This window comes from Chiloscyllium plagiosum, chromosome 6, assembly GCF_004010195.1.
Source record: "Chiloscyllium plagiosum isolate BGI_BamShark_2017 chromosome 6, ASM401019v2, whole genome shotgun sequence".
NCBI classification, from domain to species: Eukaryota; Metazoa; Chordata; class Chondrichthyes; order Orectolobiformes; family Hemiscylliidae; genus Chiloscyllium; species Chiloscyllium plagiosum.
The window spans coordinates 67189128-67213593 of NC_057715.1; the positions used below are offsets into that span (position 1 = coordinate 67189128).

The 24466-nt window shown below is 40.6% G+C and overlaps 1 protein-coding gene across 1 annotated transcript in view; it reads left to right on the plus strand.

Annotated features, from left to right (window-relative positions):
- The window catches only part of LOC122550661 (PC3-like endoprotease variant B), an 869748-nt gene that overhangs the window by 554888 nt on the left and 290394 nt on the right, over positions 1-24466 (plus strand). Inside the window, exons 9-11 of the mRNA XM_043691743.1 lie at positions 1661-1749; positions 6186-6358; positions 7549-7788. Coding sequence (XP_043547678.1) covers positions 1661-1749; positions 6186-6358; positions 7549-7788 — 502 coding nt within the window. The remainder of the gene's footprint in view (positions 1-1660; positions 1750-6185; positions 6359-7548; positions 7789-24466) is intronic.

The window sequence follows — 24466 nt, forward strand, 5'->3', positions numbered from 1 at the left end:
TTGCTGTGGGTTTGGAGTCGCATGTTGGATTGCAAATTTTGTTCCCTTCAGGACATTAGTGAACCAGATGGGTTTTTGACAATCGACAGTAGCTTCATGGTCTGCTGTGGCAGGATTTGAACGCTGGTCCTTAGAACATTAGCTTAGTTTTTAGATTAGTAGTCTGCCGAAAGTACCATCAGGCCATCGTATCCCCAATGTAATTGACTCACATTGGTAAGGCACTCAAGGCTGGTCTTCTCAGCAATAGCCAAATCTCATGAAAAAATAAATCAATTTAAGACCTGCTAAATATCAGTTGCAGTTCATAGTAAGTTGCTGTGAAGTAAGGATTTTGTTGCACTGAGTGTAAAAGTTCTTAATAAACATGTTTGCGACAATTGGAATGCACATTACATCTCCCCTGACTTTATTAATCTAGGGTCCAGATTAGAGTAGTGCTGGAAGGGCTGATGAATGGCTTTTGCCCGAAACGTCGATTTTGCTCCTCGGATGTTACCTGACCAGTTGTGCTTTTCCAGCACCCCTCTAATCTAGATTCTGATTTCCAGCATCTGCAGTCCTCACTTTTGCCTTTATTAATCTAGTGCTGTTCCTGTTTCTAGTGTATCTAAGAAAACCAGGCTAAGAGTTGGCAATTTGGTCTCTCAAACCTGTTCCACCATTCAGTTAGATCATAACTGATCTATTTCTAAGCTCCATTTAACCATCTTATTGTTGGATGCCTTTACCAAACAAAAATCCATTAACCTAAACCTGATAACTTAGTTGACTCAGCATTCATAATGTTATCCTCCATCTATTTATCATCCTAAAACATTTATGTAATTTTCAAATACCACGTATTATGAACATTATTTTTGTTTTATTTACCTGAAAGATACATCTAATTGAAGTGGTATTTTTAGTGTTGATGACTTGCACATATTTGGTTTGTTGGACATTGCTCCAGCTGGCAAATATTACCATCAGTGACATTTGGCTTAATTTTAACAGGACCACAAACTAAATGTCAGCAAAGGCGAAGGCTGTCTGTTTTGGCTTCTGAAAAAAACATACAAAAGCTCCAGACTTCCTCCTGGCTGTCATCACAGCCTTTGATGTGCAGAACTTTGGCATAGTCAAAACTCTACTGCTTTCCCAACATCCAAACCACTGCTGATACAACTTTCTTTTCACCTCCAAAACAGCATCGGCCTCACATTTCCCTTAGTAAGGGTCCACAATCTACATTTTTATCCCTGATTTAGACGGGGTTTTTTTTCCAATTGTATATTTAAAGGCTGTCAAGGAGACAGAACATCCAGATTGAGGGAATCTGATTTATCTAGTGAATAAAGAAATTAGATCATAACATTGCAGCTAAACATAACATTATCAATAATTAACATTGCAGGTATCTTTTCAATAAATATCAACTAAATGTTAATATATCAGACTAACCATTCTTTTATGTAAAGTTATTACTGTCTCCTTGAATACAATATGCTCAATCTGTTATTTTCAAACAAAGGACTACTGGGACCACATAAAAAAAATTATTTTATTTCTGAATCAAAATGGGAAATTCCTAACTACTGCAATGATGGCCATAACATTTATCACATTCACATGACAATCACGTGGATTCTGTGCTTCTGTTTCTTTGCATGTCATCAAGCCATGGAACAAAGTGCGCTGGTGAAGTGGCAATGGAGGCCAACAACAACTTCTGTGGGGTTGGAATTGCATATAATGCGAAGATTGGAGGTAATTAGATGTCCAGCTGTGGTGGGATGAATGTGAATAGACTCTCATATCTTTTTTGTTGTGCTATTGCATTACTTCTGGTCAAATTATAATTGCAATTTTGTTTAGTTGACACAGTGGGCAAACAAAATGTCTGTGCCATTGCGCTTTTTTCTCATGCCAACAGATCACTGGGATACTATTTTGATTATGCAGCGCAACGCCTTTAACACTTTCCTCTGATTCTGATAAAGTTTTTGTCAGCATCTTTCTAAATATAAAACTTGACTTTCAGCATTTCCAGCACAAATGGGATGCAATGTCGGATCCTAGCTGCTGTTACAAACACATTAGATCAGGAGCGAAACAATAGTATTACTGTGATTGGCAGTCACACTGTTGTGGAACTCCTGGTATACTCTCTAGAACATTCATTTTCAATTTTAATTGCCTTTCTGTGTCACTCTTATTCCTGTTGCTGATGTGACTGTCACTTATATTTTTAAATGCGGTTTGTTTCCTTTATTAAAGACAGTAAAGCAGAATGTTACACAGAAAGCACAGCAATCCAATGACAGTAATGAACTCCTCAGTGTCTGTATATTAAGTCTTGTACCATGCCGGCTATCATTTTAGTGCTCATCTTTGCCTCATGCCTAAAGGTCCTGTAAATACTGTGATACACAAATGCTTAAAGGTTCCTTGCAGCTGAATTGCTGCGCCAGAACAAAGAATGGGGTATGATAAGAAACAGGAACTGTTGTGTTGGCTGTTCTGATGTTGGGAACTAAAGCTAAACCTGGTCTTGCTCTCGACTGACATTTACACAGACATCTCCTTTCACCAGGGATCATTAAATTCTGATTAGAAATGAAGGAGCTGAATCTTTTTCATTTTAAACCTGAAGACATTGCAGTTATTTTCAGATACTGAGCAGATCAGAGATCCTGGAGCTATACAATGATATTGGTGGCCTGGTCTCATTCTGAGATTCACGGTTGTCGGGGTTATTCACAGTATTGATGGACTGATCATCTACTGGGAGGCCAGGTCTCCTAATGGACATGCCTCTATCCTTCACTTCTGTTTGAAACCAGGACTGGGAGAACCCCCAGCCTGTCCACCACCACATCTAGGATTTCAGATGGTGCTATGAAAGTGTTTGTTGGTCAGGTAGGTAGTAAGGAAGTTACCTTCATTCCCTGTGATAGGCGGTATAGGTTCTGCAAAATAACATGACAGCAGTAGTGCAAAGTGACTCTCAATACCAATGCGTGTAACATTACCCTTAGAGCAAAGTATTCAATGACTTGACCAGTATTTCTCAGATAAGGCTCTCATTCACAAATCTCTTACTGTTTGCATAGCTCTATACTGCCATACTCAGTTTCAGAATTGTCGATGCTTCCCTCAATCGCTGGCCATCTGTCTCCTCCAATCACACTTTAGTATACCTACTCAGTCTTTCACTTGCATATTCAACCTTTGCTACTGCTGTCATGATGATTACCCAGCTTACTCACAGCATGAACATATGATACTGTCTTGCGCATCTTCACAAACATGCAATACGGTACACACTTGCTCACTCTGTCCCATCCTGCACGATAGGCTGGCAAGATGTGAAAAAGTCAGGGGATATGCTCACACCAATCAAGGAAACCACAATCACCAGAATTAGTTCAGGAAAGCAATGCATTTTTGCAGATGGCAAAACTGGAAGACACAAAACACAGGATGCTTGGCTGTTTTATTTTGTGTTCTTTGCTCTCACTGAGCTGTTTTCCCCACTGACATATCACAGCACTGCCTAATGATACTCCATGATGAATTTCACCCATTACTGCTTGCCTTTAGCCTCATTTGAAATCCTGTCCCTCTTTCATTTTTCCAGATCCTTCAATGGTTATAATTATTTTATTGTTGACCTGTACCAGATTTGCTGTGTGTTTCTAAATACATACCAGAGGACTAATTCTGCAGTTTCACTTGCTCATCTGCCCTAACCTCAGCAGAATAAAAATAAAAACCAGGAGAATAAATGCTCTTAATACCATTTTTTCCAAGTTTGTGATAGCTCTTCCACTGAAGTAGCTGTAACTGCACAATGTAATTCCAAGCTGAACTGATGCTACGTGAGTTAATTGCTGGAACCTGAAGGCAACATGAAGCAACAAGAACTGAAAACCAAAAATGCTGGAGATCACAGCGGGTCAGGCAGCATTCATGAAGCGGCTGCAAGCTAACATTTCAAATCTCGATTTCTCTTCATCAGAGCTCTGATGAAGAGCCATCTAAACTCAAAACATTAAGCTTTGCTGACCTAGTAAAGTGATTAAACTTCGCTCAATATTTCAAGAAGGTCTTTCAGGTTATCCCAGTCTCAACCACTGCTTTCCACATCACCCACACTGCAACAGAGAGGATTAGATGTTGTTCTTACCCATTAAAGGAGCTGGTTAACCATTTTCTTTTATGTAGGGGCAAAAATGAGCTATGCTCAATTATATCTGTGATGTGGAAATGCCGATTTTGGACATAAATTGGAAATAAACCTGTTGGATCCTAACACCCGATGGGTTTCTTTCTTGGGATGATCTATCCAAGGACAAGTTAAGATAGTTACGTTTCTTGAGTGATAGTATGGGAACAGAATGATCGTCACTTCCTGAGTAGAGTCACATCCTGACCAATATCCTCTTTTCTGCAGCGTCACCTCTAATACCAGAACAACAAAAACGGACTAGTTCCAAAGAAGTTATATTGGACGCAAAGTGTTAACTCTTGTTTCTCTCCCCACAGATGTCTCCAGACCTGCTGAGTTTCCCTAGCACTTCCTGTCCTTGAATAAAGGATAGACTGTTCAGTGAGATCATCGTTGAACTGTTATTTCCTCCATTTGCCTTGGCTCTATAGGTTTAAATCTTTGGTTAGCAAACAGTTATTTAACCCAGTTTTATAACTACTTGAGCTACTGTTTTTTTAAATTCATCTGTGGGACGTGGGTGTCACTGGCTAGCCAGCATTTATTGCATATCCTTCGTTGTCCTTGAACTGAATAGCTTGCCAGGCCATTTCAGAAGGCAATCAAGAGTCAACCACATTGCTGTGGGTCTGGAATCACATGTAGACCAGACCAAGTGAGGATGACAGGTTTCCTTCCCCGAAGGACATTTGTGAACCAGATGAGTTTTTCCAACAACTGACAATGGTTTCGTGGCCATTGGTAGATTTTTAATTCCATACTATTATTGAATTCAAATTTCACCATCTGCCATGCCAGGATTTGAACTGGGATCCTCGAGGGTCTCTGGCGCTGTGAGGCAGCAGTGCTAACCACTGTGCCACCGTGCCGCCCACAAATGTAGGCCAGACCAAGTGAGGATGACAGGTTTCCTTCCCCGAAGGACATTAGTGAACCAGATGAGTTTTTCCAACAACTGACAATGGTTTCATGGCCATTGGTAGATTTTTAATTCCATACTATTATTGAATTCAAATTTCACCATCTGCCATGCCAGGATTTGAACTGGGATCCTCGAACATTAACTGAGTTTCTGGACTAATAGTTTAACAATAATACCATTAGGCCATCACCTCCCATATTTTGCTGTTTATACAACTCAGTTCCACATCTCTACGATCTTTTGTTTGGAATATTTTGTAACTTGTCTATTAAATAGTCCCAAGTTTGGAGTTTAATATTATGCCAACCTGTCCTAGGTTTCCCTACTAGAGTAAAACTATCCTATAAATCCCTGTCAAAATTCTAAAAAGCTCAAATAATCACTCTGTAAACCTGGTTTGTGCAATCTCTCCTTACAACCCATTCCTTTCAGCCCAAGGTTTGTATATCCTTTCAAAGGTGTGTAGCTCAGAATTATATATTCTACTCCACATGTGGCCTGATCAGTGCTTTATATACATGTAGAAACATTTCCTCTGGACTTCTGGTTAGAAAAAGAAATATTCTATTAGCCTTTTGAATTACATTTTGTAAAGGCCTTGACATTTTTCTTGATTTGTATACATGAGTCCCTAAATCTATTTGGATATCTGCTGTTCCAAGCTTTTCACCGTGTAAATGATCATCATATCTATCTTTCTGTGGTTCAAAATAGTTAACCTCACACTTAGTTGCATTGAAGTTTACTTCACTGATCAATTAATCTTTATTCATTATAGTCATATGTGTAGACTGGAGCATAAAATATTATCAATTCTGAATATATAGGGATATATTGCATTGTCTTCGTCAGAAATATGGTGAATACTTGAAACCTATGTCCTGCTTACTACCATGAAAACTCAGCTTATTGGCATTATAACTGTTGCTGTTATTTAATTGTTTCACATATTGCTGCATTACCATGTAATAGTTGTGGCATTTCAAAAGTAAGTTGTTATATAAAACTTAAGTGTTCAATATAAGTACAAAGATTATATTTCTGTTTCAGGCATCCGGATCTTGGATGGGAAAGTAACTGATGCCTTAGAAGCAGCATCTCTTACCTACAATAACAATTATATAGATATCTACAGCTGCTGTTGGGGGCCGAAAGACAATGGGCGGAACTTTGATGGCCCTAGACTATTGACAACCAAAGCGTTACAGGAAGGTGCAGAGAAGGTAAAAGTTATGAGCATTGACATTAAAGATTGTGTACAAGTCCTAATGCTCGAGGGAAGGTCTTTTAGAGTCAGGTCCTTCTTAAAGAGAATAAAAAATTTTAAATGCCATAGAAGATCAACAATTACAACACAACTTTGAAGAGAGCTCTGAATGGGGGTTAGGGTAGTGTCAGGGGTTGGTGGTGGTGACTGTGGCTGTGGCTGCAGCCTTGGAAGTGTTTATCTCTTGAATCCACCTGACTCAGGCATAAGGAAAGAGAGTGTGCCAGATAAAGGGATGAGTGCGTCTCATGCTAAGGAAGCTATGAAATGGAGATGACACCTTGTCAGATAATAAAGCAGCCCACACTTGCATGTATGAAGATCTGGACATCATTCAGTCTTTGGCTGTTAAGTTGCAAGTAACATTCATGCTGTCCACACTCCTGTTCCCTGTCAATGGCCTTTCATTGTTGAGTTCTATTCAACAGGATTTCTTGGAGGGAGGAGACAATTAGTCAAACATTTAACTTCACCAGCCACATATATATGGTTCCTGCAAAAGCTGGACAGTTGCTTGTATTCTGCTGTGAGTTGTTCAAAACCTGTCACCATCACCATCCAGGACAAACAGCACTCTTAAATGACATCCCATTGACCGCCTGATACAATCACTTTCTCCATGAGCAGTGCACCTTGGCTGTACTGTGTACTTACTGTAAGATGCACCACAGCAACTTAGCAAGGCTTCCTTGGCAGCACATCACAAATTACCTGGAATGACAAAGGTAGCAACTGCATGGGAATACTACCACCAGCAAGTTTCCCCTTTAAATCATCTAATATTTTAGCTTGGAAAGATATTGATATTTCTTTGTTATCATTGAGCAAGTAATCCAAGGATTCCCTCTAACAACACTGTGCATATACCCTCACAATACAGACTGCAATGACTCAAAAAGATCACAGCCCACCACTTTCTCAAGGCAATTAGTAATACACAATGTATGTAAACCTTTCTAGTAATCTTTGGATCCTATAAATAAAAAAAAACAAGCACTTTGAAAACAGTCTTGTGTTTTTTAGAAAATTGTGCATATGAAAACACGCAATTTGTTTTTTTAATAGAAGATACCATATGGCAGCTGGTCATAACTGAATGTGTTAAAGGCACTTAAGAGGAAAAAACTTTCTTTTTTTCTGTTATAGGGTCGCAATGGTAAAGGAAGTATTTTTATCTGGGCCTCAGGAAATGGTGGCTTTTTAAAAGATCACTGTGGTGCTGATGGATATGTGAACAGTATTTTTACAGTGGCAGTTGGAGCTGTCAGTAGCTTAGGTCTCAACACCTTTTACTCAGAGGCTTGTCCAGCAGTTATGGCAGTAATCCCTACAGGAGGAACAAGTGATTCACCTTTTGAAACAAGCAATGAGGATGAACTAGCCTTGGTGAGTAAGTCTGATGTAAGGATTGAATTTGGAGATCTTAAGTAGCAGTACTTGGATCGTTATAAATTAATAAACTTGCAATCTATTCCTTAGAACCTTTCCAATTCTGTTGACTGACTTCTGTAACTCTCATTGCTACCTGTATCTGTGCTGCGTGGGCTTCAGCATTACTTGAGGGTACTCTGGCAATAACTTATAAATTGCTTCTTCCCAGAATTAGGTTCCACGTCCTGAGAGATACCCCTCCACTAGGAGAAAGGCAACGTGAGTTAAAGTAGGAAGTGCATCAATAGTTTTACACAGAATAACTGTGGTATTTTGTGGTAACAGGGCAGTCTGTACACTGGAAGAGAATAAGTTGATGTGAATAATTACTTCTCTCAGCTGACATAATTCGAATAAGTTCTTCCTTACCTTTAGAGTTCTCTACCTTGCTTAGTAGTTGAGTTTTGGGCCTTGGGACATAACCAGCTGAGTATCTACATCTCACCTACATAAAAAGGATGAACGTAATTCCAGAGGAAACCTAATGTGTTGCTGCTTTTGCTATGGTGGAGTCATGGTGGAACATGCAACTATCAAATATCCATTTTGTGGTCAGTGACCAAGATAGAAATGCATGCAGAGAAACTTAAGAGGTTGAGAAAGAGCAAAGTAGTATCTTCAGGCTTTACAGCAGATATTGCAACAGACTGAATGTGTGCGTCATAAAGTGGGAACAGAGTGAACTTAAATCATGATTTCTTTCCGCCTGTTAAGCCTGAAACAGCATGGTAGTGTTTGGTTTACTCCTTTCCCTGTTTAGACCTGTCCCTTGTTGAGGCCTGCTGAATGATGTTCTCCAATGCTAGTTTTCAGTTTCTGTTTTTTAAAAATAATCCCAAATCCTTCAAGATGAAATCAAAGATAGGGTTTATTAACAAAACATTCAAAACACAAGGGAATTTCTTTGCTACTCCTTGGGTGGCACGGTGGCTCAGTGGTTAGTATTGCTGCCTTACAATGCCAGAGACACAGGTTCAATTCCCACTTTGGCCAACTGGCTGTGTGGAGTTTGCACATTCTCCCCGTATCTGTGTGGGTTTTCTCCGGGTGCTCCGGTTTCCTCCAACAATCCAAAGATGTGCAGGCTATGCTAAATTGCTGATAATATTAGGTGCTTAGTCAGTGGTAAATGTTGGGAAATGGGTCAGGGTGGGTTACCCTTCAGAGGGTCATTGTGGACTTGTTGGACCAAATGGCCTGTTTCTACACTGTAAGGAATCTAATCTAATCTTATACAGACAAGCACTCAGAAAACAAAGGAAGAAAGGACAGGAGAGGAGATAGGTAACAAATGTACAAGTTTTGTAAAACCAGAAGTATTAAAAAGTAATTTATGTCAGTTACAACTTTAAGGAGGTCAATGTGCAAGAATAGTTTCTTTGGTGAGTTGGGTCCAGTAGCTTTCCTCCTTGAAGGAAAATGTAGTTTTCTTTCCAGTCAGCAATTTGGAGTTTGAAGGGTCCAAAGCAGGATACCAATTTAGCTTGGAATCCTGCTTTCTCTCTAGAGGTTAAACAGCAATTGATATTGAATCCCAGAATTGTATACGTTAGCAATTCAGCCAAGCTCTAATTTCAATCTTATGACAAAGACAGGTATTTCAGGTGCTGATGATCCATCTCCAGACGCAAATTGAAAGGTGTGTAGGCCAACAATGTAGCTTTCCCTCAGAGTTTCCATTGCAAGGTGATGAAGTAATTGTGAAAGCATTGTGTCCATTTTAGCATAATGAGTTTTAGTATTTCCTCTGCGTTGAGCTGGTTGGAGACTGAATGCTCATCTCCGAGCTTTGCTGTGAGATTTGCCTGGAAAATCTGTAAAATGCAGGGGCTTCTGGAAATACAAACTTGTAACCAACCTCAGACATTTTGAGAATCCAGCAAGGTTGTTCATTTTTTAAAAGAAACAAAATTTAAACATGAAATTGGAAAAGAAGAAACAGTTTTCTTTGGGAGTTCTCCTCATGCCCTCTGGCTGACATACACATAATGTTGAACTCTCTTTTAGTAGACACGAATATATTCTTTACCACTGTACTCTTGTCCGGAATCAAAACGTTTTACATATTTGCTCCCAAGACCAATGAATTGAAGATACAACATTGACCATTATAATTCGCCATCTCCTTGTGATGCAATGTTAAATAGCTACAGTTTCTCTACTCCAGCATTGCCAGTTTCATCAGGGTCACCTTCTGTGAAATGTTCCTTGTTCTTGTTTTCACTGAAAGGAATGTCATAGAGTCATAGAGATGTGCAGCACAGACACAAACCCTTCGGTCCAACCCGTCCATGCCGAGCAGATATCCCAACCCAATCTAGTCCCACCTGCCAGCACCTGGCCCATATCCTCTTCATATTAATATACCCATCCAGATGCCTCTTAAATGTTGCAATTGTACTAGTCCACCACTTCCTGTGGCAACTCATTCCATATACGTACCACCCCCTGCATGAAAAGGTTGCCCCTTAAGTCTCTTTTATATCTTTCCCCTCTAATCCTAAACCTATGCCCTCTAGTTCTGGACTCCCCACCCCAGGGAAGAGACTTTGTCTATTTATCCTATCCATGCCTTTCTATTAGGTCACCCCTCAGCCTCCGACGTTCCAGGGAAAATAGCCCTTGCCTATTCAACATCTCCTTATACTTCAAATCCTCCAACCCTGGCAACATCCTTATAAGTCTTTTCTGAACCCTTTCAAGCTTTACAATCTTTCCGATAGGATGGAGACCATAATTGCATGCAATATTCCAAAAGTGGCCTAACCAATGTCCTGTACAGCTGCAACATGATCTCCCAACTCTTGTACACAATATTCTGATCAATAAAGGCAAGCATGCCAAACGCCGCCTTCACTATCCTATCTACCTGCGACTCTACTTTCAAGGAGCTATGAACCTGCACATCAAGGACTCTTTGTTCTGCAACACTCTCTTGGACCTTACCATTAAGTGTATAAGTCCTGCTAGGACTTGCTTTCCCAAAATGCAGCACTTCGCATTATCTAAATTAAACTCCATCTGCCACTCCTCAGCCCATTGGCCCATCTTATCAAGATCCTATTGTAATCTGAGGTAACCCTCTTCGCTGTCCACTATACCTCCAATTTTGGTGTCATCTGCAAACTTACTAGTTATACCTCAGCACTATAGTACTCTTATTTGGACATAGTCTAAGTGAGATGTTCTCTGCACCTGAGAAAATGACAGAAGGATCATGCTGAAATTTACAGGAAACATAAGGATGTTGAAAAAAGTGAAATAATTGGAGTTGACTGGTGAATTGGCCTTATTATCTCCTATTGCATATATTCAGAATCAGAAATTGATACATCAAGCTTCTAAGCACAGTTAGATATGTAGGTAATTGCATAATTATTTGAGGGTACTTACCGCGTACTGTGGATACAGAACTTTTTTTATATGAATGTGAAAGAAGAATATGAAAACAACATATTGAAAAGACCATCATCAAAAGGCTTGATTTGTGTTTGGTACATTTTTGGAAGGCAGCTGAAAAAGATATCACACTGCTTCTTCAGCTTCATCTACAATATGCAGATGTTAAATTCTCAATTTAAATAAAAAGTAACTTTGCAAATATATCTGACAAACCTGTTGTGTTGAAAAAATCTACTGTTGTGAATATTAGCATGGCCTATTAGCGATGACCAAGTAGGCCTTCAGTCAGGCATTCAGTAGCTTGGACCAAAAGCAGGAATTGCTGGAATCACTCAGGTCTGGCAGCATCTGTGGAGAGAGAAACCGAGTTAACGTGTGGACCCTTCTTCAGAATTGATTGAAGCTAGGAAAAGGTTGATATATATGTTGAAGATGAGATGGGGTGAGGCATAAACAATAGATGGAGATGAAGCCCAGAGAGGAAGAAAAACAGTTTGCAGTCAAAGGAGTGGGTAAAGGTCAGCCTGGAGAATGAATAGCAGCGAATGGGGACAATTAGTGGCTGACAACAGGTTGTTTGTGGTAGCAGCCCATGTAATGACAAGGCCTGGTGTGTGGGATCAGGTAAGGACATGGGAGAAGGTACTCAGGCCCTAAAATTATTAAACTCGATATTGAGTCCTGAAGTCTGCAGGGTCCTTAAGTGAAAAATGAGATGCTGTTCTTCCAGCTTCCCCTGAGCTTCTCTGGGGTAATGCAGCAAACCCAAGACAGAGATGCTGCCCAGGGAACATGATCGTGTGTTGAAGTGGCAGGGTCAGGGTCATTTTTGCAGACAGAATGTAGGTGTTCTGCAAATCAATCACCCATTCTCCACTTTGTGTCTCCAATGCAGAGGAGACCACACTATGAACAGCAAATTGAGTGAAGTGCCAGTAAGTCACTGCTTCACATAGACGGTATGTCTGGGGCCTTGGACAGTGAGGAGGGTGGAAGTAAACGGGTAGGTATTACACAATCTGGGGTCACAGGGGAAGGTGTCATGGTTGGAGGGATATTGGAAGTGGAGGAGGAGTGAACCAAGGTGTCCTGGAGGGAATGGAACCTGCAGTAACTTAGAACTAACTACAAGCCATTAATTCTGAACTAAAATTGAACCATTCAAAAAACTTTCCAATGCAGATATTAATGGAAAAAAATTATGTTTGATAGATAATGTAGTTGAACAGATTTTTAAAAAAATATGCCACATCCTCTCATGCGAAAATGGGAAATACCACTTTGCTGTCCTTTATCTGTTTCAAAAAAGCTTTTATACGCAGATTTCCATCCTTTCTTTCAGATTATCATATCAGTTTAGTTTCTGCCTGTCTTGATCCTGGTATTATTTGTGTGAAATATACATCAAATGCCAAGTGTGTTTCAAGAGTTAAACTGGCCTATGTGACCTGGTTTTCTGATTGCAATTATATTGAGTACCTGCAGTGATCGATAAAACTACCAGTCTTCGTTTCGAACCAGACTAATTGTCATTGACGTCATTATAACTTTGATCCAAGGTGACAAAATACAACACTGTGAAATTTCCTTAATATTTGGACCTACTATTGTACATAACCAGAATGTAAAGCAAATAACTGGGAAATTATTGACAAAGCTAAATCACAAGCAGGAATGAAGGGCTTATGCCTAAAATGTCGATTCTCCTGCTCCTTGGATGCTGCCTGACCTGCTGTGCTTTTCCAGCAACATGCTCTTGACTCTCATCTCCAGCGTCCTCACTTTCTCCCACTCTCATAATTGTACCTTGTTAAAATTTCCTTGATATTTTACATCCGTATCTTAATTCCTATTCTCAAATAGAATGGTTAAAAAGGGGCTTGGCATGCTTGCATTCATTGCTCAGTCCTTTTCACAACTCCTATACTCAGTCATGTTGAGGTTGTACAGGATATTGATGGGGCCTCTTCTGGAATACTGTATCCAGTTTTGGTCGCCCAGTTATAGGAAGGATATTATTAAGCTGGAGAGGGTTCAGAAGTGATTTACCAGGATGTTGTTGCGTACGGAAGGTTTTAGTTATAAAGAAAGGCAAGATAGGCTGGGACCTTTCTCATTGGAGGTTGAGAGGTGACCTGCTCAAAGTTCATAAAATAATGAGAGGTATAGACAGAGTTACTGGTAGTTGTCTTTCCCCTAGGATGAAGGATTTCAAGTCTAGGGGGCACATTTTTAAGGTGAGAGGAGAAAGATTTAAAAAAGACATGCGAGGCAAAATTCTTTATGCAGAAGGTGATCCGTTTTGGACTGAACTTCCTGAGGAAGTGGTTGATGTGGGTACAATTACAATGTTTAAAAGATATTTGGATAGGTACCTGAATAGGAAAAGTTTGGAGGGATATGGGCAGAAGTAGGCAGGTGGATCCAGTTTAGTTTGGTTTGGGATTATGTTCAGCATGGACTGGTTGGACCAAAGGGTCTGTTTCCGTGCTGTATGATTCTATGTCTTGATTAATTGTAATGGCTCCTTTTTTCTTGTAAATATATTTTTTAACTTTACAAACATATAAAATTATTGAAAAATACTATCAATAACAAATATCAGTATAATAAAAAGGACAAAAACACAAATTACAATACAATTACTGACTACTAACCACTAACCTACCCTATAATACAAAACAAACCCTAACACTGTGCAAAGCAATACCAAAAAAAAGAAAGAAAAGCAAACAAAAAAACAAAAAAAACCCCACAAAATACAGAACAGTTATGCTCGGCGCAAAGCTCCCAAACAAAGGAACAGGAGCATTGTATATATACCTGTATTAACTCAGGAGACCCCTCCAGGACCCAGGGCTTGACAAATCTAACCATCCTGGTTAAACAAATGCCCTAGTTAAGACAAGTGACAAATCTATATCCAAATAACTCAAGTAGGGCTGCCATGTCTTATAAAAATGTTCTGTTGTGTGGACCACCATGTTTGTAAAAATGTCTAAGGGAATGTGCTCCATAATTAACTTCTGCCATCCCAGCAAGCCTGGCGGCTTCTCAGACACCCAATTCATCAGAATGTTCTTCCATGCACAGTATGCAAGAATATTAAATTGTTTCTTCCCATGCCCGTCTAAAGATGGTAAATTCGGTAGACCTAAGAGGGGAGATATCTGGTCTACTTTGACTTCAGACCTCAATACCCTCCCTATCTCTCCCACCACAGCGCTCCAATAAGCACGGAGCCTGTGGCATGTCCAGAAACAAAGGGTAAGTGTACCTACACTTATTTTACATTTGCGGCACACTGAAGATGCCCCTTTTTAAAACTTTGCCAGAGGATCTGGTGCCAGATGAGCCCAGTGCAGAACTTTTAACTGCAAAGCGCATGTCCTATTACAGGTTGAGATCTTTCGAGTATTCTCCCATACGTTCTCCCATGTTTCAGAACAGATTTCCACTCCTAGCTCTTGCTCCCAGACCTCTCATAACCGGTTAATATCCTGCCAGGCCCTGCCACCCAACAGGCGATAGAGGGCACTAACCAAAAGGGTGCTTGTGGAACATAGCAACAACCTCTCTGTATCAGGCTTATAGGGCTTAGTGAGAAGCATAGTCTTCTCCTGGATGAAATCCCTAACCTTAAAAAAACAGAAAAGATCTCTGCTGGGCAACCCGTATTTGCGGCTCAGTTGCTCAAAAGACATCATACCCTCCCCCTCAAACAAGTCTCCCAAACTAGAGACTCATCTCGCTACCCATAGTTTGAACCCTGAGTCCATCATCCCTGGTCAGAACCCTGGCATGCCAACTATAGGTGTGAGTGGCAAAGTCTTGGATAAACAACCCTCACTCTGATGCATCACCCTCCATGCCTTTACTGTACTAATGACAATGGGGTTCTGGCAGTGGTCCTTAACTGTCCTCATCTTACCCATGAACAATAGGTTAATAAGAGGGCACTTTGCTTGTGAGGCTTCAATATCCACCCATATTGAGTTTGGATCATTACCTACCCAATCGCAGACAAAGGACAGCAGGGAACTCAATTGATATTTCCTGATGTCTGGGAAATCAACTCCTCCCTCTCCTTCAGGCAACTGCAATTTAGTAAGTTTGATGAGGGGCTGCCCAGGATGCCAGACAAAGGAACCAAATCACCCCATAAGCTTCCGCAGCATTTTCCTGGGAAACATTATAGGGAGCATATGCATGGGATAAAGCAAACGAGGAAGAACATTCATCTTAATGAAAGATACTCGGCCCAGCCATGAAATTGGAAGAGCCTCCCATCTCTGGAGATATCGCCTAGTATTGTTGAGCAAGTGAGCAAAGTTAGTCCGAAATAACAGATCAAACTTGGGAGTAATAAAAATGCCTAGGTATCGGAACCCTGCCCGTGACCACTTAAAAGGGAACTTAGGGCCACCTTCAACTTCTGGTAAATCCTTAAGGTTCCCCAAAGGCATAGCCTCTGATTTTGCAAAGTTAATCTTATATCTTGAAATAGCCCCAAATGAATTGATACATTGTATCAAATGGGGTACGGAGGTCATTGGGTTTGATAAAAACAGAAGGACATCATCCGCATACAGTGTGACCTTGTGTGCCCTCGATCCCACTTCCGGAGCGTTTATGTGGATATTCTGACAAATGGCTTCTATCACCAATGTAAACAACAACGGTGAGAGGGGACAGCCTTGCCGACTACCCCTACCAATCCTAAAATTCCCAGACTTCACCCCGTTGGTGATGACTGCAGCCTCCACCCACCTGGCAAAGACTCCACCCAACCCAAACTGTTTTAAGAAAAAGATACAGCCATTCCACCCGGTCAAATGATTTCTCTACATCTAAGGAAATCACCATCCCCTGAATCGATTGTTGCTGATAAATTTGGACCATATTCAGCAACCTTCTAATATATTAGAGGACCTACGACCCCTTATAAAGCCTGTCTGTTCCTCTTCAATAATATCAATCTCAGCGCTAGGATTTTGGACAGAATCTTGAAATCTGAATTCAATAGAGAAATGAGCCTGTATGAGGCACAATCCTCAGGAACCTTCCCCTTAAGAATTAAGGAAATACTAGCTTCTCTCAAAGATGGTTATCGGCATTCATGCATATAGGAGTGATTGTACATCTCCAACATCAGACCTGACAGAATCCTTATAAACTCCTTATAAACTCACCTGGAAGACCATCAGGGCCAGGCGCTTTCCCATTCTGTAGTTGCCTAGCTGCCTCCTGTATTTCCTGAACTGTCAAGGGAACAGTAAGGAGAGAGGCCTGTTCCAAAGTTACCCCGAGAGGTCCAGGTTCTTAAAAAAGGTCTCCATTTTAGCCCTCCTGTCCTCGCAACCTTCAGACCAATACAATTCAGAGTAAAAGCTCCAAAAAGCCTAATTAGTCTTTTTAGCATCATATGTAAGGACCCCGATACTGTCTCTGATTGCAGTAATGGATTGGGGAGCATGCTTTTTCCTAGTCAGGTACGCTAAATACTTCCTTGGCCAATCCCCTTTTTGAACAGCCTTTGTCTCGCAAAAGCAAATTCTTTCTTTGAGTTTTGTGTCAGTATTGAATTCAAAGCAGCCCAGAGGGCCGTAATCTGCTGTAGCTTAGTCACCGAAGCCGCGCAAAATGTGCCGCCACAGCGGCTTTCAACCGCGTCTCAAGTAGACGCTGCTGTTCCTCCTTCTGTTGTTTCCGGCTAGCCGAATAGGAAATAGCTAATCCCCTAGCAAAAGCTTTAGCAGTCTCCCATAGCAAAGATGGACTACTAATCATGCCTGAGTTGATAGTCAAGAATTCCTGAAACTCCTTCAAAAAATATTCCACAAATTTGGAATCCTTAAGGAGAAAAGAGTCCAAATGCCAGTGCCGCAAACTTAGCACTTCACTCTTGGCCTTAACCTCCAACTATACTGCCGCGTGATCAGAGATAGCTATATTTCCAATTTTACAACCCATAATCGAATCCAGAGGATCGAGGGAGCCAGGAAGAGATCAATCCTCGTGTGACATTTATGTGGGTTTAGAAAAAAGGTAAAGTCCCTGCCGGTAGGGTGAAGACATCTCCAAATATCCACTAGCCCTAATTCCTCGCATAAGTCTGCTTGGCCTGCGAAGAAATAGTTGGGGGCCCACAAGGCATCCTGTTCACTGTCGGATCCAAAAGACAATTAAAATCTCCCCCTATAATAACGTGCCATGTTCGAAAAGCACTCAACTAGCGAAAGTACTAATCAAAAATTTGAGGGGATGCGCCAGAGGACAGTAGACGTTTAAAATGCCATATTCCACCCCATGTATCAGGGTTTTAAGTGTCACAAACTGTCCCTGCTCATCTTTCACCTGCTCTAATAATGTGAACGGAAATTTTTTATGGATAAGTACCGCCACTCCCCTACTTTTAGTAGTAAAGGATGAAAAGAATACCCAGTCATAACCGCCACCTGTTGTAATTTCAGGTGCTCCCCATCATCAAGATGGGATTCCTGCAACAAAGCGATATCAACCCTTTCCCTCTTAAGGCTAGAAAGCACTTTTTTTCCTTTTAATAGGTGAATGACTTCCCTTAATGTTCCAAGTGCACCATTTAATAAGGCACTTAGCGATATCCCCTTTCAGAGACTCTTGAACCCCTCGAAGGGAGAACCCTGCTTACAAAGCGCCGAGCATAGGTAAATAAAGACTCATAGATTCGAGAAACTATATATACAAAAACTACTCTATCACAACTATAAACAACTATTACTACCAAAAAAACTACAAAGAAAACCAACTATAAAACCTTGAATGGAAGACTCTTCCCCCTGCCCATAGGGGGCACTCACCCTACCCATCCCCTCCTTCACAGCTCCTTCAAACCCAAACTGTGCCCCAGCCTTAAGCCAGAAAAAAAACAAGGAGATGATACTTAAATCAACAGGAAAAATACAAAGTCAGGATGAGCCCGCCACCAATCCTTGGCTTCACGTCACCCCTACTTGTGACTAAAAGAGAAACAGAACAAACAAAAAGGGGAGAGACAACAAAGAACATCCACAAAATTTCCCATCAGAAAATCCAGTTGTTAAAAAGAAAGGAACAACTTATTCCAAGGTCTTTTCCCCACTTTCCAAAAAGGAAATTATTAGGGAGAAAGAAAGGAATAAAAAAAGGAAGAGAAAACATGGGGAAAGATAGAAAAAAGAATAAACATTAACTGTATTCTTCAATCCTTCTATTTTAAAGTGTCCACAAAGTTTTTAGCTTTATCTGCTGAGTCAAATGTATAAACTGAGCCCTCGTGGCTGAAACGAAGTACTGCGGGGTATCTGATGGAGTACAGGATGCCCAGGTTCCTCAGCTTTTTTTTAACTTCATCAAAGGACTTCCTCTTTTGAATTACAGCTGTAGAGAAATCCTGGAAAAACATGATTTTTGACTCCTTGTATAGCAGTGCCTGTGGATCTTTTCCCAGGGATCTGGAAGCTTCTATGACTTTTTGCTTGTCCTTGTATGACTGGAAGTGCACTAGGACCGAGCGGGGGTGCTGCACTGGCCCTGACCTGTGCACTGTAACCCGATAAGCCCTTTCAATCTGTAGCCTGCTGGACTCCATGTGAAGGCCTAAAAACTTTGGTAGCCAGCTTTCAAAGAAGCTGACTGGCTGCTCAACTTCCTCACCTTCAGGGAACCCGACAATTCGGAGATTTATCCTCCGACCTTGATTTTTGTGGTCATTGATATGGTTTCGCAAGGCCCGCACCTCTTGCTCCAGCACCTGGATCCGACTGGATGAGGACTCCATTGCAGCTTCCGAGGCCTTAGTTCAACCCTCCACCTCCTCCAGCCTCTCCCAGAGGCCCTGGATCTCCTGTTCGTGCTTCTGCAGCATGAATGTGATAGGTTGGACCTGGGCACGAATCTCCCCATGATTCTCCTCAATCACAGCCCCAACTTTCAAGGTAAGTTTCTCCATCGCCACAGCCAATTCCTGTGAGTCTGTCAGCTCCCCGGGGGGTTCTGGAGAGGCTGCTCCTCCTGCTGCTACAGTTTCTGGTATGTCCTCCCTGCTGCTGTTTGCTTGCTCCTTTTCCCTTTGGCATCCTTCCCACTCCCAAATATTAACAAATACATGTTCTGTAAAGTTTTAAACTAATAATTCCACAACATAAGTTGGCCAAGGGTAGAAAAAAACACCAGTATGCTTTGGCTGTTAGACAGAGCTGTCCACAGCAGTTCTACAGAATTGCCGCCATCTTGCCGAGTCTGAAATGGTTCCTTGTCAAGGCTAAAGAACCATGGATACACATTTCCTACAGTGATGCCATTTCAATGGCTACCTGACTTGACTGTTACGTTTCAATTTTTGTTTTGCTTGCAGGGACCTGCTTTGTATTAAGTTCGTTAAATGAGTGTTCCTGGCATCAGTTATGAGTCAATTTTAAAAATGCACATTTCCTAAATCCTGTTTAGTCCGCAACAAACTTACTAGAATTTAAAATGTCATTAAGAATATCTGAGAAGTACTGGACTTGTATCTCTTATATTCAAAGCTCGTTGCAAGGTTTCTCAAAAAAAAAATACATGATCACATCCTATTAATGTATTTTGTCTGTTTCTGTATCATGTTGCCTTAATTGCTTAACTCTCATCTATTTATCTGGTGTTAGGAAATATGCCCATTTGAATTAGGGCATAATTCAAATTAACTAAATTAGGTCAAAGTTGGAAATGGAAAAGAATTCAACCAGTATGCTTATAAAGTCATTAAGGCATGGAAGGAGGCCACTAGCCTATTCAATCTACACCAGCTCTCTGCAGATGCAAAAACAGAAATTTCTGGATAGACGTAGCAAGTCTGGCTTTCTTTCCACAGATGCTGCCAGACTTACTGAGTCTTTTTCTCTCCACAAAGACTGCCAGACTTAGAGTTTCTCCAGCAATTTCAGTTTTTGTTTGTTTCTGATCTCCAACTTTCGCAGTTCTTTGTTTAGTTTTATCTTGTCTTTGCATGTACAAACAGGATGCCACCAATCGTGGAATTGCTGCAACCTTTTGTTTTGTGAGATGGATTTCAGTCTCTAATTGTTCATAGAGCTGTGTATTTTTTTTAGCCCCAATAAAGAAAAATATGTAGCATGCTGTAAGTATTTGGTGGTATAGTGGACAGTGAAGAAGATTATCTAAAACTAAAAACAAACTTGATTATTTGGATCAGTGGGCTAAGGAGTGGGCAGATGGAGTTTAACTTGGATAAATGGGAGATATTGCATTTTGGTAAAACAAACAAGGGCAGAACTTATACAATTAAAAGTAGAGCCTTGGGTAGTGTTGTAGAACAGAGAAATCTTGAGATTCAAATACATAATGCTTTAAAGTTTGTGTGTCACAGGTAGATGGAGTGGTTAAGAAGGTGTTGAGCATCCTTGCCTTTACTGTTCAGACCTTTGAGTATTGGAGTTGGGACATTATGTTGAGGTTCTACAGGATATTGGTGAAGCCCCTTCTGGAGTATTGTGTCCAGTTCTGGTTTTCCTGTTGTAGGAAGGCTATTGTTAAGCTGAAAATATACACTACATGTTGCCAGGAATGGATGGTTTGAGTCATAATGAGAGGCTGGATAGGCTGGGACTTCTTTCACTGTAGCATTGAATGTTGAATGGTGAATAGAGTATATACAATCATGAGGGGAATAGATAAGTGGGGGATTTCAAGACTAGGAGACCTATTTATAAGATGAAAGGAGAAAGATTTAAAAAGACATGAGGGGCAACTTTTTAAATACAGAGTAGTTCATGGATGAAATGAACCTCCTGATGAAGTGGTTGGATTTGGGTAAGTTACAACATTTAAAAGATATTGGATAAGTACATGAATTAGAAATGTTTGCAGCCAGATGGGATGAGTTTAATTTTACATTATTCTCAGCATGGACTGATTGGACCAAAAGGTCTGTTTCCATGTTATATGACTCAATGACAATGACACTACATCTGCATTTTCAATACTTTATATAATACAATATCATATTCTCAGCACACACTTATTTTCTAACTAATTCATTCCATTCAAACCTCAGTCACTCTTCTTGCATAGATTGCACATCTGGCAATCTCACCCATGGGGTACACAATGATAAATTAATTAAATCAGCTGCTTTTTGGAAGAGTATATCAACAACTTTTTCTTTGATTAATATAGCAACGTATTTTAAGCCCAAACCTGATTGTAAGTTAGTGCCTTAGTTTAATATTCTATCTGAAAAGTTCCATGTCCAGCAATGCAGCACTGTCTAACTGAAATGAAGTGCTCAATGTGAGTTGGAAGAGATGTGATTCCAAATTTTACTTCTTATGACTATTTATATCTTGAACTTCTAAACAGAGGACATTTCGGTCAGGAAAAGGCACAGGGTGCACAGCAATAAGTTGGAATGAGTTGACATCAACCCGTAAGGAGTAGGGGAACAGATGTAGCCATATAGTTATGCAGATAGAGGTCACATGACCCCAGTTTGAGAATGGGAATACACTGATGCATTTTTGAACTCAATGAGAGTGAATTTGAGACCGCCTGAAGGGCAGCAGCCATTGCTTCCTCCCTATTTCTTTGCAACTTCTCTTCGCAAAGTGTGAGAGCTGAAAACCCACAAGATTTTACAATTTTCTCTCATGGAGATTCCTGGAGAGGAACCCCAGAGATTGCAGGTTATGTGTATGCAAATTAACTTTGGCGTCAGAAGACCATTTGGGACAATATGTTGCTTATCTTTTTTTTAACATAAATTTAACTATTACTTGGCCAAGGTATTCTAAAGGTCAGAGTTTTCATCTCTTTGTTTCTTCTCAGGCATGAATATATATCTGTGTTCATTTCTTATGAGGATATATATGTATACATTTATACAATCAAATTATTTGTCAATAATTTTACAGCGTTTTTGTAAATTTGCTTGGTTATAAACTAATTATCGATAGTGAGGAGCCTTGGCTGACTTCAAAGTTTGTGCGAAGATTTGTAGCTCGGGTGCTCGTTGTTGTGGTTCTGTTCGCCGAGCTGGAAGTTTTTGTTGCAAACGTTTCGTCCCCTGGCTAGGCGACATCATCAGTGCTTGGGAGCCTCCCGCGAAGCGCTTCCTAGGAATTCCCTGGCTGTTCTCTGTCTGGCTTGCCCTATGATAGTAGTGTTGTCCCAGTCCAATTCATGTTGCTTGTTGTCTGCGTGTGTGGCTACTAAGGATAGCTGGCTGACTTGTTCTTCATACTGAATATGACACCACCAGAACCTGATAATTAATCTGCTTAAGTGTATAATTTATTATGACCAGTGAAAAAAAAACGTGCAGCCCTCCAATCTTTGGTGTAACAGTGTGAATAAAAGGGAACCTGTGGATGTACTGTACCTAGATTTCCAGAAGTCATTTGACAAGGTGCCACACCACATTAAAAGTTACTATGCAAAATAAGGGTTCATGGAGTCGTAGAGATGTAGAGCACAGAAACAAACCCTTTGGTCCAACCCATCCATGCTGACCAGATAGCCCAAATTATGCAATAACATTGGTAGCGGATTGGTTAGATAACAAGATCGAGATTAAGTATAGATAGATCATTCTGGGGTTGAGCAGATGACTCTGGAGCGATCAATGCTGAGGATTCAACTATTTAAAATTTATCTTAATGAATAATATGTTGGATGAAAGCTCTCATCGTATTGTTGCTAAATTTGCTGATGACACAAACGATAGATAAGCAAGTTGGTTGTGCAGTGTAGGTTAAGGAGTCTGCAAATGGAGGATATGTATAGGGGCAGAGATGGCCTAGCAATATTATCACTGGACTGTTAATCCAGAAACCTGGGAAATATTCTGGAGATCCAGGCAGATGATAGAATTTGAATTTTATAAAATCTGGAATTCAGAGTCTCATGATGGCTGTAATGTCAATTGGTACAAAATAACATCTGGTTCATTAATGTCCTTAAGAGAAGAAAACTACCATCCTTACCTGGTCTAGCCATGGTGACTCCAGACCCACAACAATGTGGTTGACTCTTAACTGCCCTCTGGAATGGGCAATCAATGTTTGGCTAGCTAGTGACATGACATGTCATCCTGTGAATAAGAATAAAAAGAAAATGAGTATTCAAAAATTTGGGAGATAGAATATTATATAGGAAAATGTCTCTTTGGCAATAACAGTAGAAAAGTACTGAAGTTGCAGAACTTTGAGGTATTGTGAGACCTGGGTGCACCTAGTCACCTAGTATATGAATCACAAGAAATAAGTATATAGGTAGGTACATCGTACTCTCAGAAGGATGTGATAAGAGGGGGTGCAAAGGAGATTCACCAGGAGGCTGTATAGGATGGAGTAGTTTAGCTATGAAGAGAGGCTGATAAGTTTGGTTTGTTTTCTTTGGAACAGTGAAGTTTGCAGGAGGGCCTGATAAAGCTGTGTATGATTATGGGGTCATGGACCAGGTAGATAGAAAGCAGCTCTGCCCTTTAGTTGAAGGGTCAATTATAAGGGGCACAGGCGAAAGGCAGGAGGTTTAGAGGGAATTTGAGAAAAACACCTTCACCCAGAAGGTGGTACAAATCTGGAAGGGTCACCTGAGAGGATAGTTGAAGCATGCCATCTCACAACTTGTAAAAAGCACTTGAAGTATCCTAACATTCAAAGCCGTGGGGCTATTTCTGGAAAGTGGGACGAGTGTAGGTATAATGTGGCTTTGTTGGTGCAGACTCAATGTGCTGAAGAGTGTCTTCTGTATTATATGATTCTATGTAGCATGTGTTCAGGAAGGTAAATAGATTCTTATTGTTTATTAAAAGGAGAATGCAATGTGGAAATAAATAAACCTTGCTACAATTGTATAAGACAATGATGAGCACACAACTAGAGTATTGTGTACAGTGTGATCTCCTTATTTAGTCATAGAGTCATAGAGATGTACAGCATGGAAACAGAACCTTCGGTCCAACCCGTCTCAACCCAATCTAGTCCCATCTGCCAGCACCCGGCCCATATCCCTCCAAACCCTTCCAGTTCATATACCCATCCAAATGCCTCTTAAATGTTGCAATTGTACCAGCCTCCACCACATCCTCTGGCAGCTCATTCTATACACGTACCACCCTCTGCGTGAAAATGTTGCCCCTTAGGTCTCTTTTATATCTTTCCCCTCTCACCCTAAACCTATGCCCTCTAGTTCTGGACTCCCCAACCCCAGGGAA